Source organism: Lepidothrix coronata, unplaced genomic scaffold (assembly GCF_001604755.1).
Source record: "Lepidothrix coronata isolate B3197 unplaced genomic scaffold, Lepidothrix_coronata-1.0 Scaffold0, whole genome shotgun sequence".
NCBI lineage: Eukaryota > Metazoa > Chordata > Aves > Passeriformes > Pipridae > Lepidothrix > Lepidothrix coronata.
In genome coordinates, this window is record NW_016690180.1 from 15,253,113 (window position 1) to 15,277,984 (window position 24,872).

Here is a 24,872-nt window from a genome sequence, read left to right on the forward strand (position 1 = left end):
TTTGAATACACAGTTTCACTCATCTGTCACTACCCCAGCTGAAACAGCATCCCTCATCAACTGTTCTAATTTCAGCCTCTTAAACAGGTCTTAAGAGTAGCTTCTGTTGCTTCCTCTGGAACAGGAAGAAACTTAAGGTCAGATATAAAGATGGTCCACTGAAAACCAGGACAGATCTTCTGAATACTAATAAAAAGTTTCCAATGTATAAATATTTCTGTATTTTCTTCCAACTTTCTCAGCTTCCATGTATAACAAATGCAGTACAAGTCAAGAGAATCAATCAAAGTGCTGGGAAGTTCATTAGGAAGATCACACTCCATCACTGATGTTTCAGTTTTCAGACTGGACTGTGCCTATCCCAAACATTAATGACAACCACCCAACATTCTGCAATAACAGAGCTAGATTATCTCCATTATATTATAAAAGCCATGGTAATCAGGCAAAATCCCTAACTGGGAAAAGGGAAACATCACTCCTATTTAAAATGAGAAGAAAGGAAGACAGGGGAACTAAAGAACAGTGAGTCTCAGCTCTGTGTCTGGAGCAGATCCTCAAGGAAACAATGTTAAGGTACACACAGTGATGTGATTTGAGACAGCCAGCACTCAGAGAAGGAACACGAACCCATTTTGTCTGCCTAGACTTCTGAAAGGCTTCTGGCATGATCCCACATAACATCCTTTTCGCCAAATTGGAGAGAGATGGATTAAAAGGGTGGACCACTCGGTGGATAAGGAACTGGCTGAATGGACATAGCCTGAGCTGAGGTCAGTGGCTCCATGTCCAGGTGGAGGCCAGTAATGAGTGGTGCCCATCAGGGACTTCTGTCAGGACAAGTGCTCTGTGATATCTTCATCAATGACAGACAGTGAGATCAAATGCATCCTCAGCAAGTTTACAGATGACCCAAAGCTGAGCAGTGCAGTTGGCACAACAGAAAGAAGGGATGTCATCCAGAGGGACCTGGACAACCCTGAGAAGTAGGCCCAGGAGAACCTCCTGAACTCCAAGTGCAAGGTGCTGCACCTGGGTTGGGCCAAGCCAGACATGAGCACTGACTGGGAGAACTCACTGAGAGCAGCCCTGCGGAGAAGGACTTGGAGGTTCTCATGGATGCAAAGCTGTACGTGAGCCAACAGTGTACGCTCACAGTCCAGAAAGCCAACTATATCCTGGGCTGCATCAAAAAAAAAGTGGCCAGCAGGTCAAGGGAATTGATCTTCCCCTTCTATTCTGCTCTTGTGAGACCCCCACCTGGAGTACTGCATCCGGTTCTGGCATCCTCAGCACAAGAAACACATTGACCTGTTGGAGCAAGTCCAGAGGAAGTCACCAAGATGCTCAGAAGGCTGGAGCACCTCTCCTATGAAGACAGACAGAGAGCTGCGATTGTTCAGCCTGTAGAAGGCCCCAGGGAGATCTTATTGTGACCTTCAGTACTTAAATGGAGGGTATAAAAAAGAGGGAGAACAACTTTTTACACAGGGAAGTAGTGATAAGAAGGGAGAAAGGTTTTAAACTAAAATAGGAGAGATTTAGATTACATGTTAGGAATAAATTCTTTACTCAGAGGACAGTGAGGCACCAGAACAGGTTGCTCAGAGAAGCTGTGGATGTCCCATCCCTGAAAGAACTCAGGATCAGGTTGGATGGGGCCTGTTGATGCTGTTTGCACACAGGCACATAGAAAAGTAAGTAGCATCATATTAAACTTGACAAATGATAATTCATAACCTAACTTATTCAGTGAGAGCAATCTTCCCCTAGATGTAATAAAAAAGGATGACAAAGAAGGGCAAGATTCTTCTCCCATTCATCTACAGTGACAATGGGTATCAGAGCCACATGGCAATACCCTTATTTTTAGGGGACATCTTCACTCTCCTTCCTTTCTCAAGCTTGTGCCTAACAACTGCCAGAATGCAAAGTAAACACAACGAAACCACAGATATTTCCACTCCAACTAGTAATTTTGAGAATCCTGATGGTAAAGTTGAGTAAGTGCAAGGGCATGTCCTTTGCTAGGACCACAAGGAGCCTGCCTACCAAACTCATTTGAACGCAGACACAAAAAACTTCAGGCAGGTCTGTATAACCTTCCTTAGTTCATAGGTCTTAATCTACCATTAGCCTACAGCAGGAGGTGATTACTACTTCCCTGTAAAATGTAAGCAAAACCAGAAATCTTTCTAAACTGCTGTCTGTAAAAGGTATTGCTTTGCACCATGAAGTATTTGCAACAGATCAAAGGCAAATAGGAAAGCCAGAGATGCCCTAAGCAAGAAAACTTTGAGCAAAGAAACTGTACTACCAGGTGATGGATCACATCAACCTCATTGCAAGCTAACCCAACATCATTTGCCTACGTCTTACACCAATCACAAAAATAACAGCTTTTATACATAGTCATACAAAACTTTCCTGTAGGCTAGAACAATGGACAACAATATGCCATTTCAGACAATTACAGAAATTAGACTTTCCTTCCCTATTTGGCTAAGGGAAGGGCTGCATTAAGAAAAACAGCAACAACTACTCAAGTGCTGGAAGATAAAGACCAGCTATACAAAACAATGAAGGGAAAAATGAGACCTCATGCATGCACAAGTGAAGATTTTTTTATTCGTACCTCATCACTTTCATCTACTTCAATACCACCGTCTTTGTCATCATCCATTTGTTTATGGATCATGCGGAGAGCTTCTAGGCTGAATCGGTCCTCCTCAGTAAAGCATGGTGGGCTGAGTGAACTGCAGGGATCTAAAGTGGGGAAAAAAAACAAAACCAAACCATTAGTTAGAGTCACTCCAGAATATAATTCTCCCAAGCAGAAAAAAGGGTTTAATTCCTGTATTGTGTACCTGTACTTCATTGCACATAATCACCAGGTAATAGACATCAAATTTAACTGTAAAATAATAATTATTACCAAAAAAAGCGAAAGGGGGGTGTGTGTAAATCAACTCTTTTTTTTATCCAGGAAGGAATCCCCAAAAATAAGCTGGAATAGTTTTGACACTTTGTTTTTTCCACCCCAGTAACTTACTATTTCCACTTTTTCTTCTATCATCCACCCTCAGTAATATGTCACTACAATAGCAAATAAAGTCACTGCACTTCCCAACCTCCTTTCTGAACCTCTGGGCTACACAGAGAGCAGTGGCTGAGAAGGAAAAGAACTGTCATGTCATACAATCACAGCTTCATAAACAGATAAGAAAGGGATGGTAATCACATTGCAGATAAAAATCTAAGTCAGTAGTATTACTACTGAACACAAAATATTCAAAGAGGACTGTAAGAGAAGAAAGTGCACTGCAAAAAAATTTCAGCTGATATATTTATATGACTATGTAATACATGATATATCGCTCATGTACCCTCTGATTACAAACGGCAGTCGCTGTGGAGCACATTTCCAAGTCAAAAATAGTATGTTTTCATTTGCATTCATTACTGAAGGCTCATGATTCGTGCACAGCTTATGGCTCGGCTTGCACCACATCAGCCTGTTAAGTCTCTGTTCTTTCCCTTCTACAAGGCACACGCCAAATGCTCCAAAAATCTGCAATGCATGATGATCAACCATCATTACACTGGTCTTTCACAGACCTTGGCATTAACTAATAGCTAACTATTTCATTAATTCTGATGTATCCAACACCATCAAAGAACAGAATGTGGAGAAGGATACAGAAATTATTTTTTGAAAGTTCAGCTTTAATAAGATAGTGAATTCCCATCGTGATAGCCATTATAAAAATGCAGTGACTAGTCCCATAAACTGGTGCACCACACTTTAATCAAAGCAAATACAAATTGAGGCAACATGTGAGTAATTTTTGCTTCTTCTAGTCTATCAGACAATTAAGCTTTCATATTGCTACAGAATTTATTAAAAGGCTCATTTATATAAGTAATGTAAAGGAAGCACAGAAATAGAGAGAATGAAGAGTTTGCACAGAAAAACTAATTTATTGTTTTACTATGTCATACTAGTTGGATTATCATGATTCTGCTTTTCTATTATGAATTCTAAAATAATCAAAAATCAAAAATAATGGAATGCATAAGGCTACAAAGTAGAAGAATGAAGATAACAACCACAACATAGTTGGAATCTCAGATGCATAATTAGCATAACTGATTCCCAAGGCTAGATGCAAGTCAATGCATTCTTAATTATGGTCAAGTTTTATTATACAGAAATCAACAGAAATCTGTCTTCTATGTCCATGAACAAAAAAAAACAAACAAAACCAAAACAAACAAAAACAAACGAACAAAAAAAAATCAACATTAAAAAAAACTCAAACACCTCACTGACACTGTCCCAGAACAGAGATGCTGCTTTTAGAAATAATTCATGTAATTCAGAAAGACAAACTTCTAAATCTCTTCTTTACTAAATTACTAAGTATTAAATATTACTAAATAATTCATTACTAAATATTAAACCAGGTCAATCGCAAACTATAATTTTCAACTTTGGAATGCAACTAATATTTTATTAAGAAAAACCAAGTAATTTTTTTTTACTTTTAAAAAAATATCTATTTTATTTTTCCATCTTTGTTTTATCACAAAAGGTTTAATTTCGCAATACTCAGCCTTTAAATTTTTGCCCTGCAATTAAAACATTAATATGGCCAGGGGCATTAAAGGACTCAGCCCTGAAATAAAGGACTATATAGAATTGCTGTAGAAAGGCTTCCCTTGCAACTGTAATGAATCACCTCTGCTAGTAATTAAATTCCAGTGGCCAAGAAAAAGGGATATGAATTTACTTAAAATACAACCATAAATTAGAAGAACCATCTTTTTATTACATGTTTAGATCTATACTGTATTTTAAGTTAGAAAAAAGCATAAACATCAAAAACTGATAAAGAGGTCCCCCAAACACACCCAACTTGCTTAATTTGAACTTAGTTCTATTCTTACATAGAAGAAAACGTCAGATAGTGTTCACAATTTGCAAGCACCCACTCAAATGTTCTTCCATTTTGTTCAGCTGAGAGCCCAGCTTTTCAAATCAAAAGGTTTTCTCTAAGTACAATTTCACACAGTTGAGCCTGATCAGTTCCTTAATCAGAGTACTTATCTTAAATATGCCTTTTTAGGATATTTAAGAATGAAGGCACTTTAAGGAGCTATGGTTCTTCTTGAGAGAAGTAAACAGGCTGTTAGTGCTTCAAATGTCCCACGAGCTGGCTCCAAGAACACTTGATCTCTCTCTTAAGAAACGATAGAGTGCCAATTGCTCATTTTGAGACTGAGAAACAGAGTAGGACCACATGTTAACTGTAATAAAAATTAACCCACTCTAAACAGAATCCAGATTTACTTTGAAGCTACTTACTATTATGAAGCTGGTAAAATTAAACATTCCCAGACTGACAGCACGGGTCATCATCCCCTTCTTCAGAGAACAATCTCAAAACAAAAACAAATTAGAAAGCCACTCCAATCTAAAGAACAAGTGAAAAACATTTCACAAGCACACCTATGGAGCCCTACCAAATCCAAAAAACAGCTGACAGAAACTGAATCAACTGCAGCTCTGCAGAATATTCTATCATGCAGTATTTTGCCTCAATTGCATGGTAAAAACGATTCAAATTAATACTAGATGAAGTATGGTTAGTTAAGTGGCTATTTGGGAAGTCTCCAAGATAAAAGCCAAGAGGAAAAGTCTTAAGATACAGCAAACACCATAGATATAGCCCTGAGGCCCCACAAGAAGTCATAAGACTAGTTGATAATTTATTTTTCACTTTGAATCCATCCTATTGAAGGTGTTCTGGGATTCCAAACCTTCTACTGTACTTTAAGGACAAACCTAATTTCACGTCTGGACCAATTTCTCTGTCCTAGTCTGGTGTGTTGTCATAAATACACTTAGTCCAAAATGATCATCACAGGAAAAAGCAGAGATGATAAATTCGCCCATGGAATGAACAGATAGCTTGGAATTTGAGCCTTCCTTTAACAAAAAGCACAGAAGAATTAGCAAAAGCAAACAAAAGAGAGAAGGTGGACAAGAGGCATAAAAGCATAGCATATGTCACTCCAGGCACCAGTTATTTTACAGCCTAGTTTTTCATGTTGGTCAGAAGTGACGAAGTTTCAGAACTACTGGTCATAATAAGGAGGTAATTTCTTACTAAAAACTAAATGCCAAACTCATGGCTCAACGAACCTGGCACAGGATTTTGAAACAAACCCCTCTCCTGCCTTGAGGCAGTAACTGCCTCTCAGCTCTAAGGCAAGGGCAGAAGGTCTTCACCAGTCCACAGGAGTCTCTCACGAGAGACAGTCTGATAATGAACAAAGCACAGTTAACCAACCCAAGATACAGGAAACTTTGTATTTACAGGCCAGGGGAAAATACAACAGAAGTTAAACTTAGAAAGTGACACTGTCAACACAAGACATTAAGGAAAACTAATTACACTGATATCTTGATATCTTCAAGAGCTCATGTTAGCAAAGCCCTTGAAATTTATTTAGGGATACATCATTAGAAATGGTTCCAAATCAAAAGGGTATATGCACTGCATAGTCTTTCATCTATCCTGCATTTACTGCTGTGAGTGTAACAGACTTCAGAACGAAAAGGACTGACAGATCAACAAACGGCAGTTCTTTCTCACACACTTCCTTTGCATGTGGACCCTGGATCACAAAAGCTATGCCTATGCCAAAGCCTGTGACAGTGACCCCAACCAGGTGTTTGCAGTTCCATTTGTCCCCAAAGTGCCTGAGCCTTTGAGTGTTTTCAATGCCTGAAAGAGCCTTTTTAAGAATGAATGGACAAACAAAACCTTCATGATTTTTCAGGGCTACCTGGAATCAGGTACAAACCATCAAATTTAAGATTTAAATGCCTTTAAATTTTCCCATTAGTTCACTCAGAATAACTTAGCAGTTGGAAGTTATTTCAAACTTAGCAGTTGGAAGTTTGGAGACTGACTACTACGTATCCCTTTTGTTCTGTGAGCGTTCACCAAGAAGGAAGAGCACTGTTTTTACGATAACATATGGCCGTCCTATGGAAACACGCAGTGTTTCCATGACTGCCTTTTACTGATGAATTCAGCACTGTTGTGCTAGGTTTATGATTCCTCATTCCTAAAAAGCCATCTGGAATAAAGGGAAGCCTCACAGAAAAGGCAAGCACTATAGTGTCAGTTTCCTAAGTACGTACTCTCAGCTTAAAATAACCATGTTCCAGCATCCCATGATGACAGAAGTGGATTTCTTTGCATTTTCCAGAGACAAAGCAGGTATCCGCAATACCCCCAACCCGGTACCAAATGTATCTTCCCCTAACTAGAATTTCTATTTCCTTATATTTCTGTTGTGCTTTAGTTTTACATGTACTTCAATACATTACAGTTTCATCACCAATTCAAAATATGACTCCTTTCAATGCACAAAAATCTGTAAAAGAACAAAAATTTTTGAAGACCTGAGTACAAATCCAAGTGTCAAATACAAGAGGGATTAATGAAATTACTGAAAAAGCAAGTGTTTTCAAGAATTTTGCCTGACATTCAAACAGCTATTCACAGTAAAGGCAATAAACATGTTTTTATCTTAAACCCTTACATAAGTTGTCAATAAAAATATTCAAATGCTTGAGACACAGCCTCACAGTGAGCTTCGTTTAATCTTTCAATTAGAAGCTCCCAAAGCAAATCACTCCTACTCTTAATAATTAAACTCCTCCATATGGCAAGTAGGCTGAGCAGGATCTAACAGTTAACTTGACAAAGTAATTTGTGGCATTATTTTTCACTCCAATCATTTCAATAAAAGTCCATCACTGCAACACATCTTTCCACTAAAAACAGTTTAAAAAAACAGACAAAATTTTGACAAAAAGCATGGAGTACCTTGTCTTCTAATCACAACACTGATGTTACTTAACTGAGCTTCCTGAAGAGGAAAATGCAATAACCCTAATGACAGCAGGGCAAGGGGAAGGGGTGCAACAGGAAAGGAGATTCAGAGTAATGTTGTCTCCAAAAAATTTGAAAGTGTTAAGTTTCACATTAGGTTTTTCTGCTACTCTGTATTAGAAATTGAACTAACTTCTGAAACTGTTTGTAAACTCGTTCAATAACAGCAGATTAGACTCTTAAACTCCTGACTGCAAAGTCTGGTATATGGAGCACTTATTTCTGAATACAGATGTAATACTTAGTAGCTGGTAATGCTGCAGTTTAACAACAAATATATATATATATATATATATATACATACCACCAAAAAATCCCACCTATTTACAGTCAGGCCCCATGAAAGCTGCCATGATTCTTTTAAAATCCACTAAACATTCTTCATTTTAAAAAAATGACACGTCAAACAACCCTAAAATAAATCATTACAACTTCACTATGTATACAACTGATCTTTGCATGAGGGAGTCAAACCTGGTTTTGTCAGTACTGAAAAGTGTCCATTTATTCTGCTACTTCAGTATCTTTTAATATATACAGATCAATTATATTCCTTCTTTCCCCCACATGGAAACTTGATGAGGCAAGCAAGGGTTTGATTTTTTCTTAAATCACCACTAGCTCATCTCTGCTTTCTCCACACCCACAAAAAATCTGTCTAATTCTGAACTTCAACTTCATTTTCTATACACGGGGGGGGGAGGGGGAGGAGGAAATCAGTGAGATTGGTTTATTTAAAGCAGAAATTCAGTCAAATAATGTCATTAGAAAAATCAAGTGTTAGGATAGGTTTAGATTAAAGTTTTTCTAATCTTTCCTAAATAAAAAGCCTCAAAACAAACTGCAGAACAGCAGACACTTAACTTTCTGATCACCTGTTAAGACATTCAAAACATCTTACGCTATCTTAGATAACTATTTAAGAACTTTGTAGCCAGAAAAACATTTACTCAAAGGAAAAGATACAATAGGAATTCTCCAGAGAATTGTATTTGACGGCAAATCTAATTTTCCTTTAATTTAACTGCATTAAAAGCAACTATTCCAAATCAGCAATGCTTGTTTTAAAAGGAAACTGCAAAAAGGGGTTTGAATATGTTAATCATGCCAAGGATTATTCTGACAAGACAAAAATATCAGTATAAACACTTCATTTAGACTGATAGGAAATTAATTATAAAATTACAACACTGTTCTGACTACATGAAAATCGAGAAGATGGATTCATGGCTTTTCCATCTCCTTCCCACACCCTCCCTGAGCAATGACACAGTTTGAAGGGAAGAGGAAGTTGGACAATTATTGTATACAATGGTCAAAGTAGACTGATTTAGAAAAGGAACTCCTGCCAACCCTAACAAAGCCGGATGAGAGGAAACTGGGAGATGCATCTTACACAAGGCCTCTAAAATTCTGTTTTTTCCTCCTTCCAACCTTACCTGTACTTCTATGATACTTCCTATACAAAGCTGCAAACATATATGAATATTCAGTGCAAAAAAAAGTTCCAGATGTCTCATTCTTATTCTCAGCAATAGTAAGGTCTTTTTCACTTTACTTATATTTATTAGTACAAAACCAAGAGGGGAAGTATTTAAAGTAGTTTAAATCTAAGTTTTCATGATTTGGTAGTGAAAACTACTTTATGCATCATAAAAAATGTATGATGTATTCTTTGCACATTAGAGCAATTATCAACAGCTAAAATTATAATAGCTCCAAGAAAAAAAAATTTACAGAGGTTCGAATATGACCTAAATTCCTAACTTCACTTGGAATAAACACACATCCTTAACTCAGACAAAATTAAAAAGGACAGTCAAGTATTTCTGCCTTATATTCCATACGTGTTCAGAAGCTACAGCTATTTGAGAAATACGATTGTGAATTTTGAGTTCATTTGTCAGTAGAACATTCATTAAGCTGATGAAGTTACAGACGTGTATTCGTATATATTCAGTGACAATGCATAATATGCATCTAAGCACATATAACAAAATATATCTAAGTTTTTATACATTTTAGGTCTGACTGGTTCTTTACTGCTGTTCTATTCCCTCCCTTTTCTAACAGCAGGAAGCTGGAAAAGATGAAGTATATCGCTGATGGTATACTTTAATCTGCCTGAGAGCTTTTCAGTTCTTCAGAAAGAACAGCAGCGTAGCATTTAAGCCACTTTCTTAATTTGGCCTGGAAATCAGAGGACTGATACACAAGTGATCTCCAAATATGTTCATGTGATTTCCAAAGTAAACTTGCTAGTAATCATTTTCTAACTAAAACCTCATTTTCTTGCTTAGAATTTCATCCTTGTTAACACATTAATCTGGAAGCTGGATCTTCAGCCTCCTGGTGAAAGCCTATAGTCAATATTCAATGTACTAATTTCTATTCAGATATGGCTCAAGAGCTAAAAAGAGCACGATGCACTAAATTCCTTTTTGGAATACAGCAACCATGATAGTATGGTTTATGATTTAAAAATTTACAATTTTTTTTATTCATACTGAAAAGGTAGTTCACAACTTTTAAGACTGAAAAAGTGGAAGGGGAGAAGAACTGGAAAAGGATTTTATCATGTTATAAATTTTTGTAAAAAGCATAGTAAAAGGCATAAAAAGTTTTACAGATGTAGTTTTAGGATTTAAAAGCCATCTTACACTTTCAGACAAATAAACTGAAATTTGCTAAAATTAGGAGTGTAATAAAGTCAAATTAATTATTTTCATATAAAATGTTTTATATATATAACTTTAAAGTTTTAATCACGTCATTGTTTCCTCTGATATATTTGTTTTCACATGTGATTCATAATCATATCCTATATCCATGAATCAGGCATGTAAGCATGACATTGCTGGCATTACTGAATTGCTTCACTCTTCTACACCATCTGATCTAGTACGCATATTATTAACTGTTCCAACCAAGGAATCAAATTTAATCCTCTGTGAGCACCATCTGTAGATCATCAGTTCCCTCAAAGTTCCTGTAACAACATGTTGTCAGGATGTATTTATACTTTAAGAGATCATATCAGAATTATACAACTGAAACCTAAATTAAAAAGACGTAACATAGTACTAACAATAAAGGAAGATTGAAATAAAGCATCAGGACCTTTTTTTTGAAGACATAATCTGTTAGGATTCTAGCATTTGAGTATTAAATTGCCAGCCTATGTTTATACTTTCAGAAATACAGAGGCACTGAGTGCATAGATTCATTTTATTTAATCAGTAACAGCATAATGAAACACTTCCTTTTAGCACCATTCAATATATCAGTAATTGTAAGTATGTAAAAATATCAGTTTCTTTAAATAGTCCTATTAGCTTATGCAAAAATTTAGTGGTACAGATTGCTGGCTAGTTAAGGACTAACCTACTTCCAGAAGCTTACGTGAACTGCTCTGCTGTTAGCACTCCAACTCCAGATTGCATAACTGGCAGTTTTGCTCCTACTAATATGCTGCTAAATATTTTTCTCATGATGAATTTCACCAAGTGATAAAACAGGCTGACAAATCTACTTATGGTGTCTCAGTTCACCTTGGCTTATTTGATGCAAATGAGATTTAAAGAGCCTTTTAAAAAAACCAATCTTTTAAGGAAGCAAAAAAAATTTAAGAATTAGATACTCACACATCTCTGGAGATAACATCATTATGCTCAGGCTCAAACTTAGCACAAATAGTAAGATTCACAACTATCAGAATGTTAGAAAAAGCCATAGTTGCACATATCTCAGATACATCTTGGTTGATACCGTTCCAACAAATGTATTTCTGGGCCCATAAAAACAGTAGGAAATGCTGTAGTTTTCCAACACGTGTTTTGTAGCTGTTAAAGTGGTGAATAAAACAGAAGGCAATTCTTACAGAATGAGCACACACTCAGCACATACTCTGTGCATAAAGTCATGCACTGGAATCACTCAGAGTAGAAAAAGAGAAACTCAATTCAATTAAATAAGAACTCCAAAACCTAGAATAAGTCCTATCATGTTAGAGATTTAGCTCAGATGGATTGTTTTTAAAAAAAGTTCATACAAGTTCACACATGGCTCTTCCCATCAAAACGAGTTAGATACAATTTGGATACAAGTTTAAAGTATAGTATTCCCCCTCTACATAAACCTCAAATCCATGCATAGAGAAGGAAACAGTAAGGTCCCCAAAAACTCTGCATTTGCTTGAACAACACACATTGCCAAATACTACTTATACAGCTTCAAACAACATCAGTGCTCCCCAACAGCACAAGCATATTCAGGATGCAAGGAAAAGCCAAGGAATAATTTCACATATGTTTTAAGGCAGAATAGGCCAAAGACTAATGCTAAAAGGATTCCTAATTGCTCATGCCTCCATCATCCCACCATTCATTCCTGTCCCTGTATTATCTCCTTTCTTGTACCAATACAAGCACATTTGTGCAATCATGATGCAAGAAGGATCAGGAAACTGATTCTGTCTGAATGTTTTCTCTATGCGCCTGCACAAGCACTTGTGACAGCAACGGTGCAGGGGAGGAGGAGGAAATCCATGTAGAAGCAGAGAGAAATGCACTTTACAGCCAGTGCTGCTGCTAAACCCTGGTCCTGACGTGCCCCATGTTACAAGTGAATCTAACCAGCAACATGCTAGGTGACCAATAAACTGAAAAAATTGAATTAATGTAGTGGAACAACATCTACACTGCTTGAGTGAAAAACTCCACCTCATTTTTTAGATCTTGGGTTTTGCTACTAGGAGGCATAGGACAAGGCTGTCTCCGAGACAACTTGTTGCAACTAACTATCAAGTGTTTTTCCAAGTTTTTTTCAAGGATCTTGTGGCCTTATAAAACCTAAAACAGACTTGTGTAACGCTATAGGAGATGAAGTAATAGCAAACACAAATAAAACTCCACAACATTTGACAAAACAACTTCTACCACCACTGCCAGCAAAATCAGAATTTGTCCTTTCTCCAAGGCTCTCCCCGAGAGCCTGGAGAAAGCTCCAGGCAAAGCCAGCTTTGGTGGCAGTCAGTCCCACATCGTAAACAGTAGGTCTTGAGAGACACCACATCTCTACAAACACACACCAGCAAGCTCAAGGTGCCTGCTAAGTGCATGTCTGCCCCAAATACTGCTGTAATTTATGTTGTGCCTTCATTCAAGATTCATTTTCCAAAACCTTGGCGCCAGAGCATGCATTAAGAATTAAATACACAGGACTATAAAAAAAGCAGCATAGCAGAATCCATCCCAAGGCTGACAAACTATGACACTTGGCTACACAAAGCCAAATGAGTTTGTGTTTCAGGATTTTTTTTGCTTTCTTCGGAGCCTTTTTTAAATTTTTATTACAGGCAGCACGAGATGACAGCTTTCTCAAGACAAGAAACAGCCAGAAATATACTTAGGGAAAGCTTAAAGGGAAGAACAAGAAAGTATAAAGATCTTTTATAATTTAAGACTGTGATAACTGAGGTTACAACCAACTGCAAAAGAATATCGGTATAAGATATCTTTAAAGGTAGCCACTAAGTGATATATAATCTACTCTTAAGTCTTATGTCTTATGCTCCTGACATATACTGGGAAAAGTCAAGATGAAATGAAGGGTAGTATGCTTTTTCCAGATGATGACTACTTTTACTTCCTAGAGTCATTACAAATACTTTATGACATATATGCATATAATTTATTTAAACGTAAAATTTCAGTCTATATTTTAGAATCTAACATAAGAGTTTAAACACTAATATTGATTTGTATCTATCATATTTGAAAATAATAAAGCATGAAAATTTATATCCTAATTTTTTTTTTAAACTCTGCTGGACGCATAGTGTGAACAGAGCTGAGTTGTGTGTCTCATGCACAGCATTACCAGTGCTTCTGTTGCTATTTGCTCTCCGTAACAGACAGCAGTAGGAAAACAGGCACAGAGTCAAACTGCAAGAGACAAGTGTTTCCACTACATTATCTCCTTTTAATATATCAAATATCAACACATATAGGCAGTCCGTCATTTTCAATATCAAAATCCAAGTGACCTCATAAAGTAAAAAAAGCCATTTGCCCATCATTAAACATAAACAAAACCAAACCAGAACCATGAAAGATTAATTCTACTTCAATACGTTCAATTAGATTCCATTTTCAAAAACCCAGGAAGTTAATTTCACACACCACTTTCTGCTTCCCACTGAAACACATTACAAATAGACCAGACAGAAAAAAACACCTTTACTAAACCAGTAGGGTTTAGTGTTGGGGTTTCTGTCTAGTTTTGTTAGGTGTCCTGTTGCTGGTTTATGGCTTTCATAGACAATGAAGTGTATCTGAAGTTCTTCATTCCCATCTCAGAGAGGCATGTTTTGTAATACTATTCTGCTTTGTAATTTCACTTTGGTTTAATCAAATACAAGGACATATATACTCCAGGTTTTATCTCCAGGGCCTACTCTCATGCCCTAAATGCAATACCTGACAAAGCTGACATCCAAAAATCAAGTATTCAATGTCAGTCATATTTATCAACCAGCACAAGTGTTTTAATATTTTCTATACTAACACAGTGATTTGTTATAAAACGTTACTTTAAATCTTTTTTTGTCTGTAACAATTTTAAAGCAATTTTTATACCAAGTCATCAGCTGGGGGCAGGGGGACAGTGTTTTTCTATTCTGTATTTCTGACGAATACCAAGCACCATAGACCTACAGTGAATACCAGAAAATGGGTAGCATATTTATGCCTTACTCTCCAAACCAAAATGCTACGTTCTCTATTTGTTCTATTAAAACACAAAGGAAACAGTTTCCCTCTTTCATTAAATTTCATTACTTTACTAATATTTAAATTAACATCTATAAGGTATCACTTGTAAAAGTTTCCAGCTACCATGAAAAGAGAGAAACATAAAAAAACCCTCTTCTAACATTTAAAACATTTGCTGAAGTTCTCTTCATGCAAGTGAAGTTTTACTACCTGTGCTAAAACAAAGCCAGGTAACGCTGCCTCTAAAATATTTTTAAACTTACTCAGTTAACATTATCAAAACAAAAAGAATTAAAATTTTTCAAACTAGGAGGATATGTTCAGGGAAAATTTCCCTCCTACTCAGAAATTCTCTCTGGAAAAACATGCTGGAGACAGATCAAAGAACAGCAATATGTGTATATGCGACAAAGATGGGGCTGTGACAAGAAGAGAACAGAACCCAACTTTGAAAACCATGATTTTCATAGTTTACTTCAAAGTGGTAGTGTCACAAATCGAAAGCTTAGTATGCTCACCATATTGTAAGCAGACAACAATCTCACAGAATTATTTTCTCACTCCCTTTACCTATGGTAACATTACACACAGCCTATGACATGACATGACATACCAGACAGACAATGCTACTGACCCACTTCCCTACTAGCTTAGCAATTATCAGTTAAATTCTCAGTTTGTCCTTCCTTTCTAGTTTAAAATTTAAATTTTGTATTCTTTAGATATTTAAAGGAGGAAGTGTCATAGCATTAAAGGAAAAGTCTTCCATCCAGGCATATCAGAAACTCAATCTGAAACCTTTCTTCTAAACAAGTCTACAGATTTACTTCTCTCAGCTTTCAGGACCTGGTCAGATGACATCATCTCACATTGGTGACATTCTTGCTCAAAGCACAAGTTTGACATTCAGTGGTCCCTCTTCAATCAGCATCTCCATCACCTCTTCTGAAAGGCCGATTCTACAGTAACAACTGTGGGTCATCCTCACTTCTGCTCTCTTCCCCCCATACTGGGGGCTCCAATTCACAAATACAAATAAACAAGTAATTGCAGCAGCCAACCTTATTTACAAAATCTTAATTGTATCCTCACCCTATGTTCCTAGGATGCTCCTAGGAAGCACTCTTTATTGAAGAAGTTGCTTACCTAGCATATTTACATCCCAAAGTATGAAGTAAATACCTAATACAAACAGAAGAAAGAACAAGCTAACTCTGAAGAAGCCCTTGGAAAATCCTGCTTAAATCTCAAATCTGTGCACAGGTTCTACTTCTTTTCAACATGTATATGTACTCCTCATGTCAATAGTAAGTATTCATGCATACAAATCAACTTCTCCTAAGCAATGCCTTGTAAAATCTGTATGCTTTTACCATCACATCAGCTATAACCAGTACATTGTATATAAGGAAGAGAGATGAGTTTCAGCTGAACTTAAGGCATGCTAAGGAGAACAGGGTGTCAAGAATTGTTATGCCCATAGAAGCCCAGAGCTTGAAAATCTACCTCAACAAGAACAGGCACATTCATTTCAAGAATAAGGGGTTTTTTTAAAGCTACACTATGTTGTATAAAATTGCTTTGCATCTTGTAGTTCCATAAGAAATACTTTTTACACAAAGAGACATTTTATACACACAATCTTATAAAGGCAAAAAAGCTAGAAATCTACTTTACATGGCCATGTCTAGCCACAAAGGAATGACAACCCACACTTTTAAGTGAGATCAATTGCAAAAGTCTACATTTGTGCCATGGTTAGAGCAAAGAAACATCGACACGGTTAGTTTTCTAAAGCTCCGGTAAGATTCCATGTTGTTTTGGTAAGAAACCCCACCTTTCCTTTCAGTGATTTAAAAATTGAGACATCTGAGATTCTCTAGGGACTAATACATTAAAAAAGTTTTAACGGTCGTATACCATTTACAAAGTTTAAAGGTAAATATTTTGAGAACGATTAGCAATTTTCATATGCAGAAGAAGGGACAGGGTTGTTTCAAAATGCTTTTACTGTTTTTATAACCTGCAAAAGTAATTAATGAAAAGTGTTACATAAGTTACTGCACTACAACTGCAATCTTGATCAAAAATAAGATTCAAGATGCTGTTAGCTAAGTTGCTGTTAAGAGCAGGGGGAAGGGAAAGAGAAGGGTGTGGATAAGATAGTAAATCATCAGTTTTACTGATTGACTTAGAGCAGTGTAAAAACAACACCTCACAAAAAACATTTAATATATTTACAAAAAATAATTATTTGCCATTTTAGGTAACAGACTTTAGCCATATTTTGACTGGAAAGCTGTAGAAATTATTGCATATATCATTGCACTAAGAAAGAGAAACAATCAAAATCAGATAAACTGAAGTGGAATTAAGGAGATATGCAGAATTAATGCAACCAACACCCTGAAAAGGTATCCAAATCTAATCAAATAGATCAGTTCTTAAGATGAAACAAGTTCTACCTCAACATGAAAAATACTGAGTTCAGTAGTGTGTAACTACCCACAGCATCATCTTAGGGAAGGTGCAAACTCTGAAACACATTCAGGGCTAAAACAGAACACCAACAAGAATTCATTCCAACCTTTTCTGAACAGCATCAGCTGTTCCATGTAACTGCACACTGAACTTGGGCATTACTTAAGAGTAGGCTTTAATGCAATCAATTAAAACCTTTTCTCTAACACTTGCCAGGAGTAGCTTACCTAGTAAGCAGAGTAAAGCTATTAACATTTTTAAGTACCAATATTTAATCAGTCTCAAGTAGCAAACTAACAGAGAAATCAGTGCAGCAAACATTGCTTAAGTTTACTAAATGTAATGGTGTAAACAACTGCAAGTTTCATTGAGCTTTTAAATCTAAAGGTTTGGAGAATGCAGAAGTCAGTAGGTAATGTAAATTACTCGTAGTAAAATTTAATCTCAGTACTAAGGGTTTCTTTGTTCGGTTGTTGTTGGGGTTTTTTTTCCCCCCAAGAAGCGTAATTATTTCAACAGAAGTTTTAACAAACAAACAAACTTAAACACTTGGGTTCTTTAAATTCCCTTGTTTCATACAAAATCACATGGTTATTGATTTACTGATCCCTTACAAAGGATTATCTGTTGTAGTAAAACCTGATTATTAGAATTCCTTTACCTTGGCAATTACAATAAATATTATACCACAAACTTAAAGCCATAGACAGGACTGCAAGACTCCTAGACGGCAGCAAAAATTAAGTATATACTATTCCAAGTACAGAATACCAAAAACTTACAGAAACTGTCAAACAAGTAAAAAAAAAAAAAAAAACCTAACTTTAACAACAGGAAAGTTGAGAGCCAAGTACAATTTTTCAAATTACAACAAAATTCTGCAAATACCTACAGAGATAATAAAAAAAATCTACGTTACTAAAAATACAATCCTATGTTGCTACCAAAGCACAGCTTTGAAAAAAATCATTCCTTTTGCCGTCATTTACAGTACTTTTCCAGAATAGGCCAAACAAATACAGGAAATTCCATACATGCAGACCAGTGAGGTGACAAATTAAATACCCAGCTCCATGGATAAATCTAGAACATGGATTTTTACATCCTTTTATTTTAAAAGCAAGTATTCCATTTATTCTAAAAACAAGTAACAAGTAATTCCTGCCCACACTCCATCATATGCAACATCATATATTCACTTAAAAAAAAACCTCCTTAAATGAACACAAGAACACGCTTTTCTTATCTGAAAGGGCTTTCTACCTGCGGGCCTATTTGAAACGACTCCAAAAAAGAGACAGCACGAGGGTGAGGGCTGTCATAAAAAGAAATAAGCTTTTATATGCTTAAACACCCACCTGCACTTTTCAAATTAGATCAGCATTTGTCAGAATAATATAATTCTATGTATGCACAAAAAACCCCAGTATACTCATCAGGACAAATAAGAGTGTAGACAATTGCTAAATAAAAGATATCTGAAATAACAGAACACAAGCAACTGCATAAAATTAAAATAAAGACAAGCAGGATTTTAGCTCCAGTTTTTCACAGGGACATCTTGATGCAAATGAGGTCTGAAGACTTATGTTTCCTCTAAATATTTTATTTTTATTTCTGTAGGTATTGCTACACAATAAACAACATCAGTACATGCCAAGTTCATATAACAATAACTGAGCACAGGCCTGTTGACCTACATATGAACAACACCTGCAGTAGCCCAGTAAAACACAGAAGCAAGAATGGTTTTCCACCTTGTCAAAATTAGGCCAAATGGCAACTTAAAAAGAACAAACCTGGACAACAGTTTCATTTTACATTTTTCCTCCAAAAAATGTCAGTTAGAATCTGTTCAGACATCCCCATGATCTTGATCCAAACCTAGAAATGCCACCCCAGCTCTGCCTGCACACTCTACATTAGTTTAATCTGTCTCTGCAGTGTAGAGTTACCCACCCACATGAAGATGTGGCTGATAGAAGCCACACCTCAGAGAGGCTTCAAGCAAAAACAAGGAAATCAGGCCAAACATACAGCTATGTCTGCTGCATCATGTCTTCCTGTCACCTCTGAGATTGCAAACTAACTCAAAATCCTCTCTCTTCTCATTAGCATCTTTCCTGTCCGGCCAAAGCCCCACTGCCAAGACACTCCCAGGTCCCTGGCACAAGCTCGAGACAGGAGAATAAACTGCAGCACAAGCCCAGTCCAAGCTGAAGCTGCAGCCTCTGGTGCGTCAGTAACTAATCAGGAAGATAACAGAAAGATGATTTCCTAAGTCAGTCTTGAGATTTTCTGTATGGGTGTAAATATTTAACTCGGTTTGCACACGCCTCAGGCAGGACTTACAAAGTGAACATAATCACTTTTAGCACATTGCTGAGCAGTACAACTAGAACCACCAGCCTGTGGTTTTGCACAATGTTCAATTCACAGGTAGGAAAATACTTTCTCTTCTGTTAGGGGACAAGAGAGACAAGAAATGTGTTGAAACTAAAGGAAATAATATCCCCATAATTACATACTCAATTGGATATACTGTAACTCACTAGAATCTAAGCAACCTTACCAAAGAAGGTTTGTGAAAAATGTGCATAATATGTAAATAAAATGTTGCTTCTTAATAGGAGTTAGTAAAAAAAAAAAAATCATACCATTCCTCATTTGGTATGTAAAATGTTTTATTAGCAGAAATCAAGAAAATTTTGCCTTGTTTCAGTTTGAATCCACAGGAATTCTTGGACACAAAGAGCCACAGATTCCTGATACGATGTCCTCCATTTGTTTGCTATTTAACACATTTACCAAATATGGGAAAATTACCTCTCCCCTTAATGCCTTTTTTTACTCAGCCTACCAGAGTGCCTTGAGTTTTTCTCTTCGCTCATCAATACACTAAATATTGCATAAATATATTCTAGGAGAAAAACAGCTACATTCAATTCTGCCTGAAAAGCTTCAACTTTGTTTCTTGAAGGTGAGATAGTATTTTACCTGAAGACAAATTCAACAGCCAGCAAATCATACAAAATCCTTGTCATAAGCTGTTGTACTCCACAGAAGAGAGAGTACAACACGTAAAACAAAACAAAAGACAATTTTCAGAGACAAGATATAAATGCAGAAGAAAAATATTGAACACAACATATGGAGTAGATCTTTTGTACTCAGAGGCTTAGAACCATGCAGTTTATACCTGAAACAAACACTGAGACTTCCTTTTTTCCTGTCAGTGCTGGAAAGCTACAAGTTCAATTGCAGAAATGACACCGAGCATAACGATCTTCTTCCTTCCTACTGAGTTTTGCTGTTGACAAAGGAAAGTATGTTAACAGAAAATGCCATCTACGACAATTTGCAGAGAAATCCAAGCCTGAGCTGCAGAGAGGGAGATGTGGAGGGGAAGGGACAGAACAGCTGACCACTGCTGATCTCCATACTAAGTCACCCAAGGTAATTAAACATATTGGAATGTTTTAGAGAATTTCTTACCAGAAAGACTGCTAATTGGTGTTAACTACATTAAGTTATTTGCTTAATAAGCAGCTATTAAAAGTTGCTAAACAGAGAAAAGCAGAGGTAATTACACCTTCCTTGCTTGAGTACTGTGTGCTGTTCTGCTCATCTCTAAACAGAATGAGCATAATTCCAAAGGAAGAAAGGGGAGATCTTCATATGCAAAAAGATTACGATAGAAAACAAAGTAAAGGAAAGTAAACCAAATAGTGAGGTTTTTTCAAATTGATAGTATTTTGAAAAGCTACTAATTTAAAAAAAAAAAGAGAGAGAGAGACAAACTGCCTCTACGTGTTGTAATACACCATTATGACAATAAGTTCAATTGATCATCATGTCCAAGACATCAAACTTTTTTCCAAGTGAGATCTACATGCTGGAACATAAACATGGCATGTTTATTTTAGATAAGATAAAAATCAAGCAGCCTGGAACAAGTCTTCACACTTCAGGACACAAGGCAACTAGTGAATGTTTTTTGTTAGGAAGAGTTATACTAAATTGCTGTGCTGCAACTATGTGCTAGACTTCCTGCAGTGTCCTTTCTCAAGCTCCAGGGAGAGGTTATTTCAAGATATTAGATAAACTATTTATTTTTCTGAATTTGTAAGGTAATTATTAGGTTCTTAAACAAGGTTTTAACCAGTTACTTCTGGACCAGCAAGGGGGGAGAAGCACACCATAATATGCCTAAAAGCCTACTTGTGAATAGCATCAATTATTGTCTGAAAGAGCAGTCTTTGGAAAAAAAAATACAATTCCCTAAGGAGTCTCCATGGATTTCTACATTACACCATCATGGATAATACACATGGCTTTTAGCTTAAAGAAGCAGACACCAATGTTTTAGTTAAAGTTGATCCCACAGGAATTGAATCCTGTCTCCTATCAGGAAGTGAAGTTTTACCAATATGGTTCTGAATAACAGATAGTGATAGATGTTCTGTAGAAATGCAAGTAAGTTGGCTCTTTTATGAAAGCAGTAAAAATATTGCCCAAGACCACTTTGTTCTGAACACAATATTTTGATAGTCTGCGAAGATCTACAATCACATCCAAAATTTGCCTCCATTAATACTTTTTAAAAAACGAGGTAACAGAAGAATGTGATACATGCATCGTCCTTGTCTGTTATCCAAGTCTTTGGAAGTAAACAAATAGTCATAAGTAAAGCTAAATTATGTACAGAAAAGTGAAAAAAGCATTCAGGGTTTTTTGCAGTGTATTTTCAGTACTAGTAATTTTTGGACAATCCGTTCTCATGCATACACTAACATAAATTCTGCTAAATGAAGGGTTTTTTTAAAAAGTAAACCTACCCTAAAAACAAAGGTGCTTTGTCAATGAATTAGCTAAGAACTTTCAGTCACGTAACAAAAGTATGCAAGACTATGCCATGAGTGGAATAAAGAATACAAAATGTAACCTGCCAGGCGCCCTCAGAGTGGAAAGTTTCAGAATCACCACATTTCTCATATAAAAATAAACTATGTAATTAAAAATGTTTCTTAATTTAGCACTTCTGTTTTGCTTTATAATTGTTTCTTATGCAGTTATAAACTTCATACAGCTAAAAAATTATTATTTAATTACATGAACAAACACACCAAAAGAATGACAGACAAGGAATAATCCTGAGCAACATTTCACAGCTTCCTGACTTGTTTACTGCTGGGAACTGCATATGCAACCCTTTAAACCCTGCACAAATCAAATCTGTCACCACTGCACTTCTCTAGGATAGCATGTTGTTAATGCCAAGAGGGTTTTTTTCTAAACACATGCAGCCTTTTTACAATGGATTGTGCATCATGGACAATCTTTGCTACCCTCCCTTTACAGAGCTTTTCCCAACCCATCCCTTATTCCTCTGGCAACTTTTACTTAGTTTCTCTATGCATGCTCAGTCAGTATCCATCTTCTGTTCAACATTCATAAGGCCAGACTGGCAAACTCTCCTTAGTTACTCTTTTCTTTCTACAATCTGGTAGGGCAACAGTGACAGCTGCTTGAGACATCACATATTAGTCCAAGCAGGTGCATGGACAGAATGGAAGACTTAACTTTGACATACTTTTTGCTGAAAGTTGACTATGCTACTTTTAATTACAGAATATTTAATATTCATGCAATATACAGCATTACTATACCTAAGTAAGGTCCCAGTTCAGAGGAGATATTAACACAGTCACATAACATATAAAGGTCCTTTTGCATATATTGTGTTAAACTGAACACAAAAATCATTTCCAACATTAAGTGTTGGGTCAATCATCAAACTCCAACTGCAATGATACAGGCATTCACTAATTGGGCAGAAATCACAAAAAGTCAAAATAAGTTCAGATAGTAATGAGGCCTTAACTAATCTAAATTGCTTTGCATCATATTTATTAAGAACAAGCTCCAGATTTCTCAAGTACTCACTCTCATATCATAAACAACATAAAAGCAAAAGCTGCATAGAAATTTACTCCTGAAATATTTTTTGAACACCTCGCTTAGCAAGTTTCATTGGACATTCAACTGAAGAAGTAAATAACAGGTGTGACCAAAAGGAAAGGTCATGTTGGACAGGCATCCAAAGACAGAGTTTTGCCCAAGGAAAAAAAAAAGACATTAAGTTAAAAAATTACATGACAGAATAAGTCATTCTATACTAGAAAAAACAGTATTTCTAAATATATTATTTAGTTATTAAAATATTTGCATATAAAGAGTTACCCTGCAGATTTCTAGAAGTCTTAATTACATGAAACACATTCAGCTGTGCTCAAAATTACAATACTGAACTTAAGCATAAGTGTTCACTTATTACAACTTGAATTAATCAGAGATAACAGATAAGACTTCTCTGCAGATTCCAGTGTTAGTCCAAAAAAAATGAACAGACACTCAGGAGAATCCTATAAAATATTCCCAACAACTTTTAAAAGATCCTCAAAGGCAGAACAACTGTAGCCTCCTAACAAGCTTCAGATTATAATATAATGTTATATTATAACATTCCTGAAGATTCTGGGTTTTCTCTGTCTCTCTGATATCTTTCAAAGACAAGCCTATGCCATCAGAAGAAAAGTCATTGCCCACAACTCTCATCCTTCCAACTGCAAAACACGTTTGAACAGGAATGAACCACTAAGAGCAACTCCAGGGCTACGGTAGCTTCAAAAGCAGAGTAGGCAGCACAGCATTCTGCTTGTGACTAAACCAATCACAGTTGCATGATACTGAACAATTGTGGGCGAGGATATCACTACTTCTAATTTAGTACAACATTCTGCTACAAAGTACAAAGTGTTACTTGAATTTCCCTGATGCAATTAATGCAGAGGTGGAATTGTTCTTTCCTTTTTCCATAGCTGTGCTTCTATAGCTTTTAAAAAACTGAAGTGCAGTTTCTGGTAGAAAATAATTACTTCTGTTACAGATCTAAAATATTTCTGTTAAGAGTTTTCAGAACTACATTAGCTGATGGCTACTCTTTAGTTCTGATATTCCTTATGAACATAGGCAGCACCAGCTGTGCATCTTACACCCACAAAAAAATAAATTTAGCAAAGCAGGGAAATTCTTTCTGGAACCTACACAGCATTTTCAGTTATGTAGTACTGCACCCAGCATCTTACAAGACCCACACAACTCCTGCAGCAAAAGTTTAGCAGTAGAGAAATGCTGTATTTAGCTTTTCAATATTCCTTTTCCATTCTTAAATTGGAGCAAAAAATAAGGGGTAAATCAAATGAGTTGAGAAAGCCTGTTAAAGAGGGTTGGGGTACACAATCAGAACATACAAAACACGCACAGGATTTGTTGGGGTGAAGTAGGCAAGGTAAATGCAACAGATAAAACATTTTTTAAAAATTTTACCAAATATATTATGAAACATTACGTACTAAAAATTTTCCTTATGCTGCAATCCAAACATTCAGATGAAGCCAGTAAAATGATTCAAAAGGTGAAGAGAATGCAAACATAGAGCATCTTCTCTAGTAATAATAATGGCCAGTCTTCGCGAGCGAAGATTTGGGAAAGGTCATCCCTTCGAGCCTGTGCAGTGGATTTTTTAGGTGAGACACAGCGTGCGCTGAACTGAGCCCACCCTTTAATCCTGAGGTTCATCTGC

General features: G+C 36.3%; 1 protein-coding gene across 3 annotated transcripts in view; it reads right to left on the minus strand.

The window, feature by feature from the left end:
- STIM2 (stromal interaction molecule 2) overlaps window positions 1-24,872 on the minus strand; it is a 71,834-nt gene that overhangs the window by 32,567 nt on the left and 14,395 nt on the right. For all 3 annotated transcript variants that reach the window (XM_017803707.1, XM_017803644.1, XM_017803766.1), the window contains exon 2: window positions 2,636-2,766. In XM_017803707.1, coding sequence (XP_017659196.1) covers window positions 2,636-2,698 — 63 coding nt within the window. In that variant the 5' untranslated portion in view covers window positions 2,699-2,766. The remainder of the gene's footprint in view (window positions 1-2,635; window positions 2,767-24,872) is intronic.